At 40.6% G+C, this 15,117-nt stretch overlaps 1 protein-coding gene across 1 annotated transcript in view; it reads right to left on the reverse strand.

Annotated features, from left to right (window-relative positions):
- The window catches only part of PHEX (phosphate regulating endopeptidase X-linked), a 196,210-nt gene that overhangs the window by 103,811 nt on the left and 77,282 nt on the right, over positions 1-15,117 (reverse strand). The window contains exon 12 of the mRNA XM_033118058.1: positions 2,125-2,226. Coding sequence (XP_032973949.1) covers positions 2,125-2,226 — 102 coding nt within the window. The remainder of the gene's footprint in view (positions 1-2,124; positions 2,227-15,117) is intronic.

Consider the following 15,117-nt stretch of genomic DNA (forward strand, 5'->3'; position numbering starts at 1 on the left):
TTCCCAAAGAACTGACTGCAGTGCCCAGAACATTCCCCTGGTATTCACCCATTCGTAACAGCAACAGGCACACAGCCCTCACCACTGCACCCCACCCTCCACGCCAATGGCCCTTGTCCACCAGGGGTCAGGCGAGGATCAAGAGCTCCCAATGAACTGAGATCTCAACTTCCCAGTACAAGACACATTCGTTCCAGATATCATAAGCTAGCCTGGCAAATAAACAAGGCCTTCAAGACAAAAAACAACACGTTGGTGCCGAAAGTTTCATCTAGCATCTGGAGAGCTTCTCATCACAGCCCGCATGCTCCTGCCTTCATCAGCTTGCGCCTTACATGACTTAAGACAGCTCTGACAGATTCTGAAGGTGGAAAAAAAATCAGACTTACCCTTTGTCTTCCTCCAACACCCCCTACCCCGTCGCCCAAGTTCTTTCTTTACTGTAAACATTGAACAGCCTTTTCACGTCTATCGACAAAACTGTCTATGGCAATGTTTATCCATCTCAGGAGTATTAAAGCTCTAGAAAATATCCTTGCTTAACCTCTGTACGCTCTCATTTCAACAAGGCTAAGCATTCCCAGAATGCTGCCGTTTTTTTTAAATAGACATGATTTTTTTAGAGCAGTCTGGGGTTCACAGCAACATTGAACAGAAAGTTCAGGTATCTCCCATACACCCTCTGCCGCCACACATGCACAGCCTCTCCGACTGACAACACCCCTTCGCCAGAGTGGGACATTTCTTACAACAGATGAACCTACACTGACACATCATCATCACCCACAGTCCATAGGTTACAGTCCATAGGTTACACTCTTGGGGTTGTACATTCTATGGGTTTGGACAAATGTATAATGACACGTATCCCAAAAAATCCTCTCCCTCTTTGTTTATTGACCATAAGGCAAAACTCTCTGCGCTCAGCATGACTCAATACTACTGAGCTGTATTCTCCAGGCCTGCCTAGCGATAAGAATCACCAGGGAGACTGGTTTTCACAAAATGTTCAGGCTGCACCCTTGATGCACTAAATCAGACCTTGTTGGGGAGGGGCCCAGAAAGCTATAGAGCGTCCAGGCACCCCACATGATTGCTATCATCAAGAATGCATTTCTAAGGGGGGGGGCCAGTTAGCTCAGTTGGTTAGAGCACCGTGCTCTTAACAGCAAGGTTGCTGGTTCGATCCCCACATGGGCCACTGTGAGCTGCGCCCTCCACAACTAGATTGAAACAACTACTTGACTTGGAGTTAATGGGTGTGTGGAAAAACACACTTAAATAAATAAAAGTTTTTAAAATAAAAGAATGCATTTCTAAAGAAGAGATGCCCCTAATTTCAAAGTCGCCAAGCTGCAGAGCAGCTCCATTAAGAATGCAGAAGGTGTTCCCTACACACTTGAACTCCGGCTCCATCAGAAGACCTACAATTCAAGATGGGTCCCATTCTTTATTTTTTCACAGCATGGCTGCTAACACTTTCCTCACTTACTCCCTTGTTGCATAGTACAAGAAAATTTTACAAGGCCTAACAAGTGTCCAGCTATATTAGGAAATATTTTTGTATTTCTACACAATGATCTACCACTGGCCTACAGTTTATAAGCATGCTATTCGGATCATTTGTGCAAAATGATGGGTTAGAAAGCAAATCTGCCTGGTTATAGGAAAGGATTTGCCTGGGGACATTTGCACTCATCATGCACAGAGCAGGACACACGACCAATATGGGTTTTTCTTCTTTGCGCCTTGAGGGCTCTTCTGCCAACTGCTCCCCAAGGATCCCCACCGCTCTGCATTCTGCCACAGCCAATGAGGGTTTATGGCAAAATTCGCTGGGCAGCAAGCCATGTGGCTCTTCCAGATGGCAATTAGGAGAGAACGAAAGGCTGAATTACAAGGTGTTTGAAAATGCAGTTTGCAAAAGAAGAAGTCAGATCTTATTTTCTCTTACCTGCTGGTGATGAAATCTATGTATTCATCCAAAAACAGACGGCTAACTCTGGGGTCATTCGGAGTCAACAGCTCAATCAATATAAAAATAAACTGCACAATGTCCAGCATGAAAATGCATTAAATCAAAAGTCGGGGTTTTGTGTTTTTTTCATCAGAAGGAATCCTTACCTTTTCTTTGGCTTTCCTTTTGGTCCCTGCATCCATCCACTCATTTTCTTTCTCCAGCATGTCAATAAAGGCCCAGCGAACACCCTCAATCAATTCCTCCATCTACAAAAAATACCCAAAGAGACAGTTCAAAAGAAGCTTCAGGCAAGGTTTTCTGGGCCACAAGAAATAGTTCAATGTGAAACATGGAGGGAAAGGGATTCCTTTCAGCTTGACTCCATGCTCTGGCAACACTTCTTTTCCCAGGAAAAAGCTGCCCCCACCTTACCACCACCACCACCACCGCTAGAAGATAACTAACCATTTCTCCCGTGAGAACAATTATTAGCCCATCCTTATCAAGGTAGCAACTGATTTCAATAGTTTAATAAGGCTTTGGAAGAAGCAAGCAAAGGCACGGGCTATGTGTTTCAGAGAGGTATTGCAGAAGAAAGTGAGTGAGCAGTTAACAGGGATACTGCGAACAAAGCAACAGGTGGGGAGAGCTAGCACCCCAAAGGACGCTCCCCAAACATAAATCAGAGTTATGTCAGGACCCCAGTTCTTTCCAGATGTAGTGCTAGTGGCTAAACCAAATGCTTGGCTGTTCTCTGTCACCTTCCTGTTTTCCTCTCTTCTCCCTTGCAGCTCAGAAAAGCTTTATGTTATTTCAAATCTTAAATGACAGGTGTAACAGGGACTGCTACAGAAAGGCTATCTTCTGAAAGACCTGTTTCCGTGTGTTTCAACAGTGAGACCACACCCCACAAGGATGCTGGCTTTGCCCGGGCTTTTATTCCAGCATCTGTTTGTGTATCAGAAGACTGAGGGGACAGATTCTAACACTTAACTTCAGAGGCCCACATGGAACAGTTTGGTGAGGTCCTGACTGTTTACCGGTACAAACCTCTCGAAATTCCATTCGTCTACAGAGATGCTTTGGTTTTCTTCATGGGACACTCAAGAAAGAATAAATACTGGGTATGGCACCAGAATTAGAAGTTTCATTTGCGAGTATGGGGTTGTAAATCCATTTTTAGCATTAATTCTAGAAGGAAAAAAGTTTAGATGTTTTCTTGGTTCTATAATGAATTGTCGGCACAAAGCTCAAAATAATTTTTTTCTGTTTAATAAGTTTTCAGCTATGTTTTCAGTTCAATAACAGTTGTAAGGGAACCAGAGCTGTAAATCAGTGGGCTGGGTTCCATCGTATGTAAATAAGAACAAACAGCAGATGGAAAGGGTGGGGGGAGGGGAACTTCACAGCTATTTCTTCCCAATTTAGGAAAAACATTAAAAGAAGAGAAATCTCGACTTGGGATCGGAGCTTGATAAAAACATGAAATGATAGAAGAGCAAAGACTGTTTAAAATTATTAAGTCAGTGGTTCTCAACCTTGTCTATACACTGGGATCTTTGGGGGGAGCTTTAAACAACCCTGAGGCCTGGGCATCAGGATGCAGATGGCACTGGTCTGAGGGCAGCCTGGGCATGGGGCGTTTTAAAAGCTCCCGGGAGATTCTAATGTACAGAGAGGGCGGACACCCACTGTTCTAGCAGAAGCCACTTGTTTTACAGAGAAGGAAATAAAAGTCAAGGGAGTCCAGGATCTGTTCCAGTTCTTACAGCTAGGGAGGGTCAGAGCCAGGACCCCACCACAGAGCTAAATGACAGTCACGAGCTCAGAACTCCTAGGAACAACAGAGATGTCCCTCATAAATCAGAGGAAAATGCTAGGGAAGTAGAAAGGACCCAACAGAGAGATGCAGAAGTGAACATTTCAAACAGAAAACCCATACAAGGAGGGTTTTAAAACGACAAGGAAATCTCGAGGGACTAGATCTTTGGCCTGTGCAGTAACTGGCACCCCTAAGTGTTTATGATCTCATTATGCAGCAATACACACCAGCCAGCCCATCACCTTCACATAAAAAGAGAAATAATATCTTCCCAAACTAGAGAGGGGCAATCAGGATATAAAGAAGTAGATGGATCCATTTGAGAGAAATTCGGTAACCAAATCAATGGAACCACATGATTAATTTGTATTGTATGTCGGGGGGCGGTGAGGGGAATGGGGAGAGTCAGATTAATTCCCAGGCTTCCGGTGCAGGTAACTAAGATGACGCTGCTGCCATTTTCTAAGGTTGGGAATGTTGGAAGAGAAAGGGCTGGGGACAGAGGCCAGACGTCAGTGAGATGAAGAATGCATGGGAAGTGGAGACAGCAAGTCTGGAGAGAGAACAAAGACAGAATAGAAGTGGATACAGGGTTAAGAGAGGGGTCTGAGGGTTTGGGGTTTCGGTTGTGTGCACGTTTGCTGCTGCTGCTGCTGCTGCTGCTGCTGCTGCTGCTGCTGCTGCTGCTGCTGCTGCTGTTATAGCTGTTGATCATGTAAGAGATCTGTTTAAATATCCATGGAAACTCAATAAGAAAATAAGCAACCTGATTTTAAAATGGGCCAAAGACACCTCACCAAAGAAGACATACGGATGGGAAATAAGCCTGTGAAAAGATGCTCCACACCATATGTCATCAGGGAAATGCAAACTAAACCAATGAGATACCACTTCACACCTAATAGAATGGCCAAAATCCAGAACACTGATGACGCTAAAAGCTGACGAGGATGTAAAGCAACAGGAACTCTCAGGCAGGAGAGTACGAATGGCACATCCGCTTTGGAAAACAGTTTAACAGTTTCTTACAAAACTAAACATACTCTTATTGCATGATCCAGCAATCACCCTCCTTGGTATTTCCCTAAATGAGTTGAAAACTGTTCACATGAAAACCTGCTCATGGATGTTTATAGCAACTTTATTAATAACTGCCAATACTTGGATACAACCATGATGTCCTTCAGTAAGTGATTGGATAAATAAACTGTGGTACATCTAGACAATGGAACACTATTCAGTACTAAAAAGAAATGCACTATCAAGCCATGAAAAGACATGGAGGAACCTTAAGTGCGTATTACTAAGTGAAAGAAACCAATCTGAAAAGGCTACGTATTATATGATTCCACTATTTGACATTCTGGAAAAGGTAAAACTATGGAAACAATAAAAAGATCAGTAGTTCCCAGAGGTGGGAGTGGGGAGATGAATAGACAGAGCACAGAGGATGTTTAAGGTAGTGAAAGTACTCTGTATGAGATTATAATGATGGATACATGTCATTATACTTTCCAAACCCATAGACTGTACAACACCAAGAGTGAACCTTGGGGTAAACTATGGACTCTGGGCGATTATGATGTAATGATGTAGACTCATCTTTGGGAAACAAATGTACCACCCTGGTGAGTGATGCTGTTAGTGGTGAAGACTGCATGCATGGGGTTACAGGGGATATAAGAAATGTTTCTACATTCCTCTAAATTTTGTTGTAAATCTAAAACTGCTCTAAGAAAATAAAGTCTTTTTAAAATATGGAAAAAAAGGACTGATGGAAAGAATCCAGTGAGGAGGAAGACACTGAAAATGTGGGAGAGAAAACAGACATGAATGGTCCCTGAGAGGGCAAAGGGGGATGGGGATCCAGAGAATACAGTTGACCCTTGAACAACACGGGTTTAAACTGCATGGGTCCACATATATGGGAATTTTTAAATACAACACAGGTTTGAACCGGGGGGTCCACTTATATGTGGATTTTTAAATCCATGTGTAAGTGAACCCATGCATTTGAAATCCGTGTTGTTCAAGGGTCAACTGTATTTTCAATCCATAGTTGCGAATCTGCATATTGGAGGGCCAAGTAGCAGTTACATGGATTCTCGACTGTGTGTGGGGGAGGGCGGGGAGTTGGTACTCCCAACTCCCATTCTTCAAGGGTCAACTATATATATAGAAGGATTCACCTTAGACATGAGACAGAATTATGAGAGGGAAGAAGGATAAAATGATTGACAGGGATGCAGAAGAATCTATACATTAGATGGTAGAAGGTTGAGAGTCTGAGCATAATGGCATGTCTTTTGTTCACGAAATAGGAGCAAGATCTTCTGCTAAAAGGGAGGTTTCTCTAAAGTTTAATTTCTTTACACACTGATATGTGCATGAACATATTGGTAGGGAGAGGGATATTTACAAATAAGGACAAAGAGATCAATGAAAGTTTCCTCTCAATACCCTAGCCAACACATAGTAATAATAGAAAGCACCTGAAGATTACACAGAAAGCCGAACACATCCCAGGAAAATATTTATTTGGAGTAAGGAGTACAAAAACTAATTTGCTTTCATTATGATGTAAAATAAATTAGTTAATCAAATAAAACAAAATAAGCACTCTCCAAGCCAAAGAGACCTTTGGCAAATACATATTTTGGGATTTTTGGACTTCCACGGTGAATCTCAAGGTCATGTTGCCCCTATTCTCTCTGGAGCATTTTTGTGAAGTATGTACTTATTAAAATGGGATGAGTGCTTCCAGATACTTCTCTCTAAGTAGCTAGGTTTCATAGGACTCTCCCTGGCCATTCCTGGACGTTATAATTACTATCAAATTCATTAACATTTTAAGTATTTTGCATAGGTTTTCAAAGCTCCCTGTCTGTACCGGCATGCCAAATGGAAATAAAAAGAGGCAAAAAGACTTCAGCCTATTACCAGGATGAAGAATTTCAAATAGTTGACTCACATGCTCTTTCTCTTCTTTTCCTTCTTGCTCCTCTCCCCTGTGTCTTCCCTAAATCCATGTTTTGGTAACTCAGTATCTTTGTGACCCTCTTAACAGATGTCGAGACCTACGTGGTAATCACTCCATCTTTGCTTTTCCATGAGCTTCAAATGGTCTCTGCCCTAGTCCTCAGGTGCCACTACTCCCCACCCCAGGTCTTAACGCAGCTTCTCAGCTTTTTTCTTTTATGCAGACTTTACAGACTTATTATATAACATTTTCTGTGAAATGGTGCTGAACTACCTTAGCAGACTCCGAGAACCAGAAAAATCTTTGAAGGTAATTAATGTCATTGGTTGGCATGTTAATGCAAATAAGAGAAATAATGATTTTTAGCATGCTGGAACTATGAAGATAAATCACTGAACACTTCTGATTTTTATCTTTAGACTACTCTACAGCATCACATAACAACATTGCCTTCAGTCAAGTCGTGTCCCCTGAGGCAGCAAAAGCCTGCTATAATTTTAAAATTTAAAAAAGAGATAAATATTTCTTCATCAAACCTTGACCTAATGCCCCAACCAGGCAACATATAACATTAATAGAAATCACTTCAAGTAGAAGTCACAGAGTGAAGTTTTCTATTGAAAATATTTATTTAGAGTCAAAAATCAAAATGTAACATATTAAAATTAACTTGTTATTATGATAAAAATCGGCCACATTCAGGATAAAGGCCATCCAGGAAAAGCAGCATTTTGTTAAGTATCTATTTATTTCAGATTTTATGGATCTGAAAATATAGTTCATTTGATTGGTCTATGGGCAGTTGTTGGTTGTTTTCCTCAACCAGTGCTATTTAAAAGTGGGTTCCCCTTTTCATTCTTTGCACCCCAGGATTTTACCCATAGTGTTTTACATCAAACACCAGGCACTGCTGAGTCATACATGCATATGCATGCACCTGTTACCCTTCCATCAAAGGGGTTATTTGGGGTTTTTTTTTATTAGTTTCAGGTGCACAAGACAAAGTAATACTTAGACGTTTATCATTTCTATCCCTCACACTGTGTGAACCTCCCCCCCAAACACTACCCCTCTGACATCGCACAGAGCCATTACATTTCCACTGTCTCTATTCCAAATGCTGTACTCCGCTTCTTGTAAGTGTATACATACGTATATATACATATATATATATATATATATATATATATACCTATATATATATAAAATATTATAGTTGGCATTCATTATTGTTCAGCTTCAGGTGCACAGCGCAGTGATCAGGCATCTACATCATCCCTGAGGTGATCTCCCAAATGGGACACGTGTCCATTGGATACCCTACAAAATCTTTACATTATTGATTACGTTCCCCAAATTAATTTTCAAAACCCCGTGGCTATCTTATGGTTACGGACTGTTTTCTAATCCCCTCACCTTCCCCCTTATCCCCACCCCCGGCCCATCTAGCAACATCAAAGGGTTTTTTAAATGAGGTTCTCCTATCTTAGTAAATTACAAATTGTCTCACCTGTTCCTCTTTTGATCTCTATCCTTTCTCCCATCACATGGACATAAGAACTTTGTGGTTTTCATTAATTGGTCAAGATATTTCAAGTAATGCATTTGGAGGGACATATGCCAATACAGGTATACGTCATTTTATTGCACTTCACTTTACTGTGCCACACAATTATTGCATTTTCATCAACATTATCACAAGACCCTCCACCAGCAAAAAGACTGTGACTTACTGAAGACTCAAGTGATGATTAGCAAGTTTTTTAGACATAATGTGACTGCACACTTAATGGACTACAGTGTAGTGTAAATATAACATATGCATTGGGAAATAAAAAAAATTGTGTGACTTGCTTTGTTGAGATATTCACTTTATATATCAGTGGCCTGGAACCAACCCCAATGCCTCTGAGGTATGCCTATATTGCTTTGAGAAGGAGTCAGATCACCCCAAACATCAGCTGTAGTTTCCTTCAAAGGTTGTCTCTGGCAATGGCCAACTCAGATCTACCTCATGTACATGAATCCAAAACACTTAAACCCACACTTTCAGTCCCATCTCTGAGTTCTTGTTAGGCTTATAATCAGAAATAGGTGTGTGTTTAACTGCCATCTATGTTTATTTGGTTTGCCCAACAAGATCTGCAAGATTTAAGAACAGGAATCATGATTTAGACCAAATGAAATCATGGATATGTAAGCAATCTGAGAAGCTGCTGAAGGGCAGCAGAATACGTGGCCCCGAAATATGCCTCTTTGGCATAAGATTACCTTGAGCTGGTTATTTTTAACAAAGAGCAGCTACAGGAGCTCTAAAAACACAGTAGAAGTTACCCTTTTCTAAGAGACGTTTACATGCATAAGGGAACTCTCCATTCGTAAGGGTGTCTCCCTCTCTGTACCAGGAAGAGGAGGATGACGGTAAATATTGGGAGCTGCTCCTCAGTGGGGAAGGGAGGACTTCGCTCTGCATAACAACCTGACCTTGTTCACTGTGCTTTGCCTGGTCACCTCCCATAACTGGCTCCCCCTCCCCCACATCTTCTTCTGTCTTTAGCTGGAGATGGTATCTAAAGTATTTAAGCTGGTGGCTTTGGCCATATGGGGGAGTTACTCAGTTTTTTCTGGGTCTCTCTAATGTGTGCAAGAGGTATGCATGTTACTAAACTTCTTTTTGTTGTTTTCCTGTTAATTTGTCTTTTTAGTACAGAGGGGTCTCAGCCAAGAATCTAGAAGGGCAGAGGGAAACTTAATTTTTCCTCCCCTACAATATTCTGTAAATTTATAGTTTTACAATTTCATGTCTCACTTACTTTTTATATGATATGATTTCATCTCATATAATACATATAGCAGATGCTCAATAAATACACGTGGATTTATGGTTTTCAAAATCTCCAGTGGGTATCTAGCAAAAATATGAAACTGGAGCGAATATTGTTTATATGTGCTAATGAATAGCAGTTATTCCAAATATAAACTTTAGTGGAAATCAAATAACTCAGTAATTTAGCCCAGTCCTTTCTGAGATTGGTGATGCCAGCATGCTACAGGACAGATGGCTAAAAATGGTTTAAATATATACATATTAGAAATAGGCTGATGGAGTTCTTAAAAAAAAAAACAAAAAGAAAATATCTTCAAGGTTGAGTATGTGCATTAATCTTAAAATAATGTAACTTTAATGAAATTCTTAAATAAAAGATATAATGTTGAATAGATTTACCTCTTGAATAATTTAGAAATTATAAGTAATATCTTAATAAAACATAAGATTAAAAAGTCTCCAGTATCCCCATTGGTCTAGAGCAGGGCAATGTTCCTTAAGTCATAACCACTTGATTAGTGAATGTGAAAAATGGAAATCATTATCATTAATTTATGTGGTTAACCCTGAAGAAATAGGCTGCAATCTGAGGGAAGTTCCTAAAAGTTCCTTTCTGGCAATTTACTAGAAATACAGACATTAAATAAATCAATGCACCAATAAATATTAAATATTCATTGACTCACTATTTATACTGTGACTATTCATTAAAATAAGTTTGAATTGATTCATGATAAAGATATAATAATGGCATTAAAATAAGAAGTAAAGAAGGGACCCATATTGACGTAGAAGAAGTGGTAAAGCCAGAAAAACTAAGGATAGTAAGAAAATGCTGAGGTTTCTGGCAGCCAAGCGAGCTAATAAAAAAATCCTACCAGTTTGTCAGGATTACAAACTTGCATAGCTATCAAACATGCTGGAAAAAGGAAAAAAGATTATCAAGTTACTTGGGCCCCAGACATGCCATAAAGCACGTCAGTCTGCTGGTGCAGGAGTTTAGTACGTCCTTTTATCAAAAAGCCTAAGACTGGGGTGGAGGTAATAAGGAGAAAAATCCTATTTACTGAACAGGAACAGACAGACTGTGTCCTAATTTTATAACTCGTCTTTTCCTATATCCTACTTTCCATCTCTGAGAGGGAACGGAACAGAGACCAGAATAATATTTAGAAGTCAACCAGTCTCATTATGGTCTAACGTTTGGCTGTGGGTAAACTACCGCCAGTAAAATAATTCTGCCCGGTCACTTCCAAAATTCAGTTCTGTTGGAGGGCGTAAATGCTTTCTTTCAGTGAATGAATTTCCAGTACAGGTTCTTTGCAGCCCACAGATCTGATCAGAGCTGCTTGACAAGACTATGGCCGACAGTATGTGGCAAAGGCAACAGTGTCCAATGTTATCCAGAGATGTAGACAACAAAGAAGAAAGTTGGGCCAAGTGTGTCATCATTGTGGCAGCACACTCGAGGACTAGGGCCAGAGTAGTGTCCACCCTTATTTCAAAAGAATTCCCAATGAGATATCTAAACTGTTTGTTTTGCTGGCTATCACTTTGTCAAAGGTTGCTTAAAAAGAGCTGTCAGGATTGGGGTCTGATGACATTTCTTGTAACAAGATTTAGACCATAGAGAATTGTGAAACCTGGATCTGTTACCAAAATTATATTTGGCTCCTTGAGTAGCTTCATGAGACTTTCCTATGAGCCAGATTTAGCATTAACTGATGAGTGGGTTCTGGAACGTGGCCAGGGCACTAGCATTAAAAGGATCTTTCTCTCAACTGAAAGCTACTACAGTGGACATGTACGGAGGACTAAGAACAGCAAAAACCCCAGGCACCTCCCTCACTCTCTCTTTCTAAGAGAAATTACCAGAAAGGAGATCTCAGCGCAGGGGAGTTGCCACAGTTAATGCCAGGACTTTAATAGTATGAATTCTCTCATGATTAATCTTAGGCATGACACACAGTAATCACACGAGCTAACATTCACTGAGCACTTACTATGCACCAGGCACCATGCAAGGCCTCCACATGTATTATGTCACTGTCCTCACCATTAAGGTAGTCTCCTTTATCTGTAGTTTCGCTTTCTACGGTTTCAGTTACCCATGGTCAACCATGGTCTGAAAATAATAAATGGAAAATTCCAGAAATAATCCTTAAGTTTTACCTTGTGCGCTGTTCTGAGTAGAAATCTCACGCTGTCTCACCTGAGACGTGAATCAACCCTTTGTCCAATGGATGTACACTGCATATACTTCCTACCTGTTAGTCACTTAGTAGCTGTCTTGGTTATCAGATCGGACATCAGAGAGACCACATTCACATAACTTCGTTACAGTACATTGCAGTAATTATTCTATTTTATTAGTAGTTATTGTTTTTAATCTCGTACTGTAATTTATAAATTAAACTTTACCATGGGTATGTATGTACAAGCATAAGTTGTTTTATTGCACTTTGCTTTATTGCACTTTACAGATGTTGAGTTTTTTCCTAATTGAAGGCAAGACCCTCCACCAGCCAAAAGATTATAACTCGCTTCATTGTGATACTTTATTGCAGTGCTCTGGAACCGAACCTGCCATATCTCCAAGGTGTGCCTGTACAGGAAAAACCATAGTATATGTAGGGTTCGGTACTACCCACAGTTTCAGGCATCCACTGGGGGTCTTGAAATGTATCCCCTACAGATAACGGGTGATTGCTGTACTATTTGTATCTCTATCTGTGATTCACTGCAATGAGGTTTTAATTCTACACCCCTTCCTTTATCCATGCCCTTTGCTGTGTGGCTTTGCAGTTCCTTTCACTAAAAATACAGTCTATTTCCCTGCTCTGTCCACCTGGACTGACCTTGTGGCTTGCTTTCGCCAAAAGAATGCAGATGCCAATTCTGAGCCTGGGCCTCCAGACGCCACACAGGTTTCTGCTTGCTCACTTGCTCCTGTGCCATCACTATGCGAACATGGCCAGGCTAACCATGCTGTAGGAAGTAAAACACCTGGAGCAGAGCTGAGTCATCCCTGTCAACTCTGCTGAAGCCAACCTAGACCAACCACCCCTCAGACATTCGAGAAGCCCAGCCAAAACAAGCGGAGCTGCTCAGGGGAACGCCAACTGACTCCAGATGTATCAGCAATAACTGCTTCTTGGTGAAGCCCACTGACATCTTGTGGTTGATCATTATGCAGCATTATAGCAGCAGAAACTCATGTGCCATTTATAAACAGGAAGACAGAGGCGCAAAGAGGTTAACTAACTTGCCCAAATCGATAAGAGTAGAACTGGGATATGAGCTACTAATACAACTTGCAGAAAATCAGAGGTAATTTCTACGGAAGGTTAGTATTTTAAAACTATGTTTCAAAAGCCCTTTTAAAACCCAAGTCATTTTGGTTTGCCTTAATTCAGACAGGTCTTTAGCAAAGACTCAGAGAAACTGATCTTGACATTATACCTGATACCACTGACAAGACAAACCAAAAGAGGAACGCTTGGTAGCCAGAGAGAATATTCTTTCTTCGTGTGACTTGTGTTAAAGGGAGTTTTATCTTTATCTGTAAAATGGTTGTACTGAGAGCAACCCTTGTGAGTAGCAGCATCTACAAGGAACGAAGAACCCCTCAGTATAAGGGCATTGCTATAATGGATGACACTGACTTTCATGTGACTTCTGCCACCAACGTTAGAGTTACATCTCATTTACTCAACCACTGAGAGAAACGGGGAGTGGGGGAATTGGAAAACTTGAATATTAATAGCACTACATCAATTCAATTACCGTGGCTCACTAATGAGGTGAACTCCTACTGTATAGAGGTTGCAAGTTCAAACTCCACCACTGCAATTGGACCCATGTGGGTACTTAAGTCTTCGGCACCAGCTGCAGCAGTATGGGGTGGGAGGAGAAACCTGTTCGTGGGATAAGAATTACTACAGAAATTGCCCACACAGAGCGGCTCAGAAAATTGGAAGGTACTGTAGGTCATCTATTTCATTACTCGGGGACATGGACAATGTTTTTATCATACAGGGAAATAAGATTAAGCTACTAGAATACTGGAGAAATTAGTAAATTGTTTTACACAGTAAGTTTTAATTCTTCACTCAATAAAGTCTATATCTGAAGTGTAATAAAAGATGTGTTCCTCTTTAACTAGATTAACCTTCTGTATACCGAAGTTTTTTTTAATGGTCAGAAGACCTAAATGATAAATTGTATTCCTTCCCTCACAACTTCTGAATGTTCCACATGACATTAATGTATATGAAACACGTTTCTAATTTTTGAGCTGAGAAACAAATTCCATTTTATATGTAAATGTAAAACAATTTTGCATAGTTTAAACATGTGTGATTTTACAGGAATGTTACTATTGTGAAAATTGTGGAATGTTATATTTTATTTTATTCTTTACCTCAAATTATTCATCATTTTAGAAAAGCATGTCACTACACAAGGCTACTCTACTCTAAGACCAGAAGACATAGCAGCCCTACCTAAAACAGAGAAACAAACACAGGAAGGCAGCCAAAATGGGGAGACAAAGAAACATGTCCCAAATGAAAGAACTGAACAAAGCTCCAGAAAAAGAACTAAACAAAATGGAGACAAGCGATCTATCAGATGCAGAGTTCCAAACACTGGTTATAAGGGTGCTCAGTGATCTCAGGGAGAACTTCAACGGAGAGATGAAAACCATTAGGAAAAAAAAAGTCAAAAAGAAACAATACAATAACAGATATGAAGACTACATCACAGGGAATCAACAGTAGATTAAATGAAGCAGAACACTGAATTAGTCATTTAGAAGATAAGGTAGCAGAAAACACCCAATCAGAAGAGAAAAAGCAAAAGTTTTAATACATAATAAGAGACCCGTACCATTAGCTTTGATTTGAGGGCTGACAAAGACTCTCTCGTTGCCCAAACCTTAGTCAGGTTCCTCCAAGCCTCTTGTTTACACGGCCTCAACGCTGGCCCCCATCCTGTCCTTGCCGGGCCTGCGTAGCCCGGTTGTAGCAAGAATCCTGATATGTCAGTTTAGAGAGAGTCCCCCACCCCTGATATCTGAGCACCCTGGCCTGTCTTCTACAAAGTCTCCTGACCCTTGATATCTTCTAATTTTCCATCCACCGACCCCCTCACCCTGCTCGTTGGCCATAAATCCCCAGCTGTATTTGCTGTATTCAACTGAGCCCAATCTCTCTCCCCTACTGTGAAGTCTTCATACGTTTTGCAATAGTTCTGAATAAAGTCTTCCTTACCATTTTAACAATATCAGAATAATTTTTCCTTGAGCAGCGTTCACCCTATAACAAAAACACAGAAAATTCGAAGGGACCCCCCCCCAAAAAATGCCTATTGGCAAACTTGAGATATATGAATAAAGATAAGTAGTTTGGGGACACAGTGTCTATAATGAAATAAAATGATATGGTTTAATAATAACTCAGCTCAGCCAAAACATTGAAATGGGAATTCCAATTTCACTGAATTTTCTAGAAACTACAGTTAAAGCA

Source organism: Rhinolophus ferrumequinum, chromosome X (assembly GCF_004115265.2).
Source record: "Rhinolophus ferrumequinum isolate MPI-CBG mRhiFer1 chromosome X, mRhiFer1_v1.p, whole genome shotgun sequence".
Taxonomy (NCBI): domain Eukaryota; kingdom Metazoa; phylum Chordata; class Mammalia; order Chiroptera; family Rhinolophidae; genus Rhinolophus; species Rhinolophus ferrumequinum.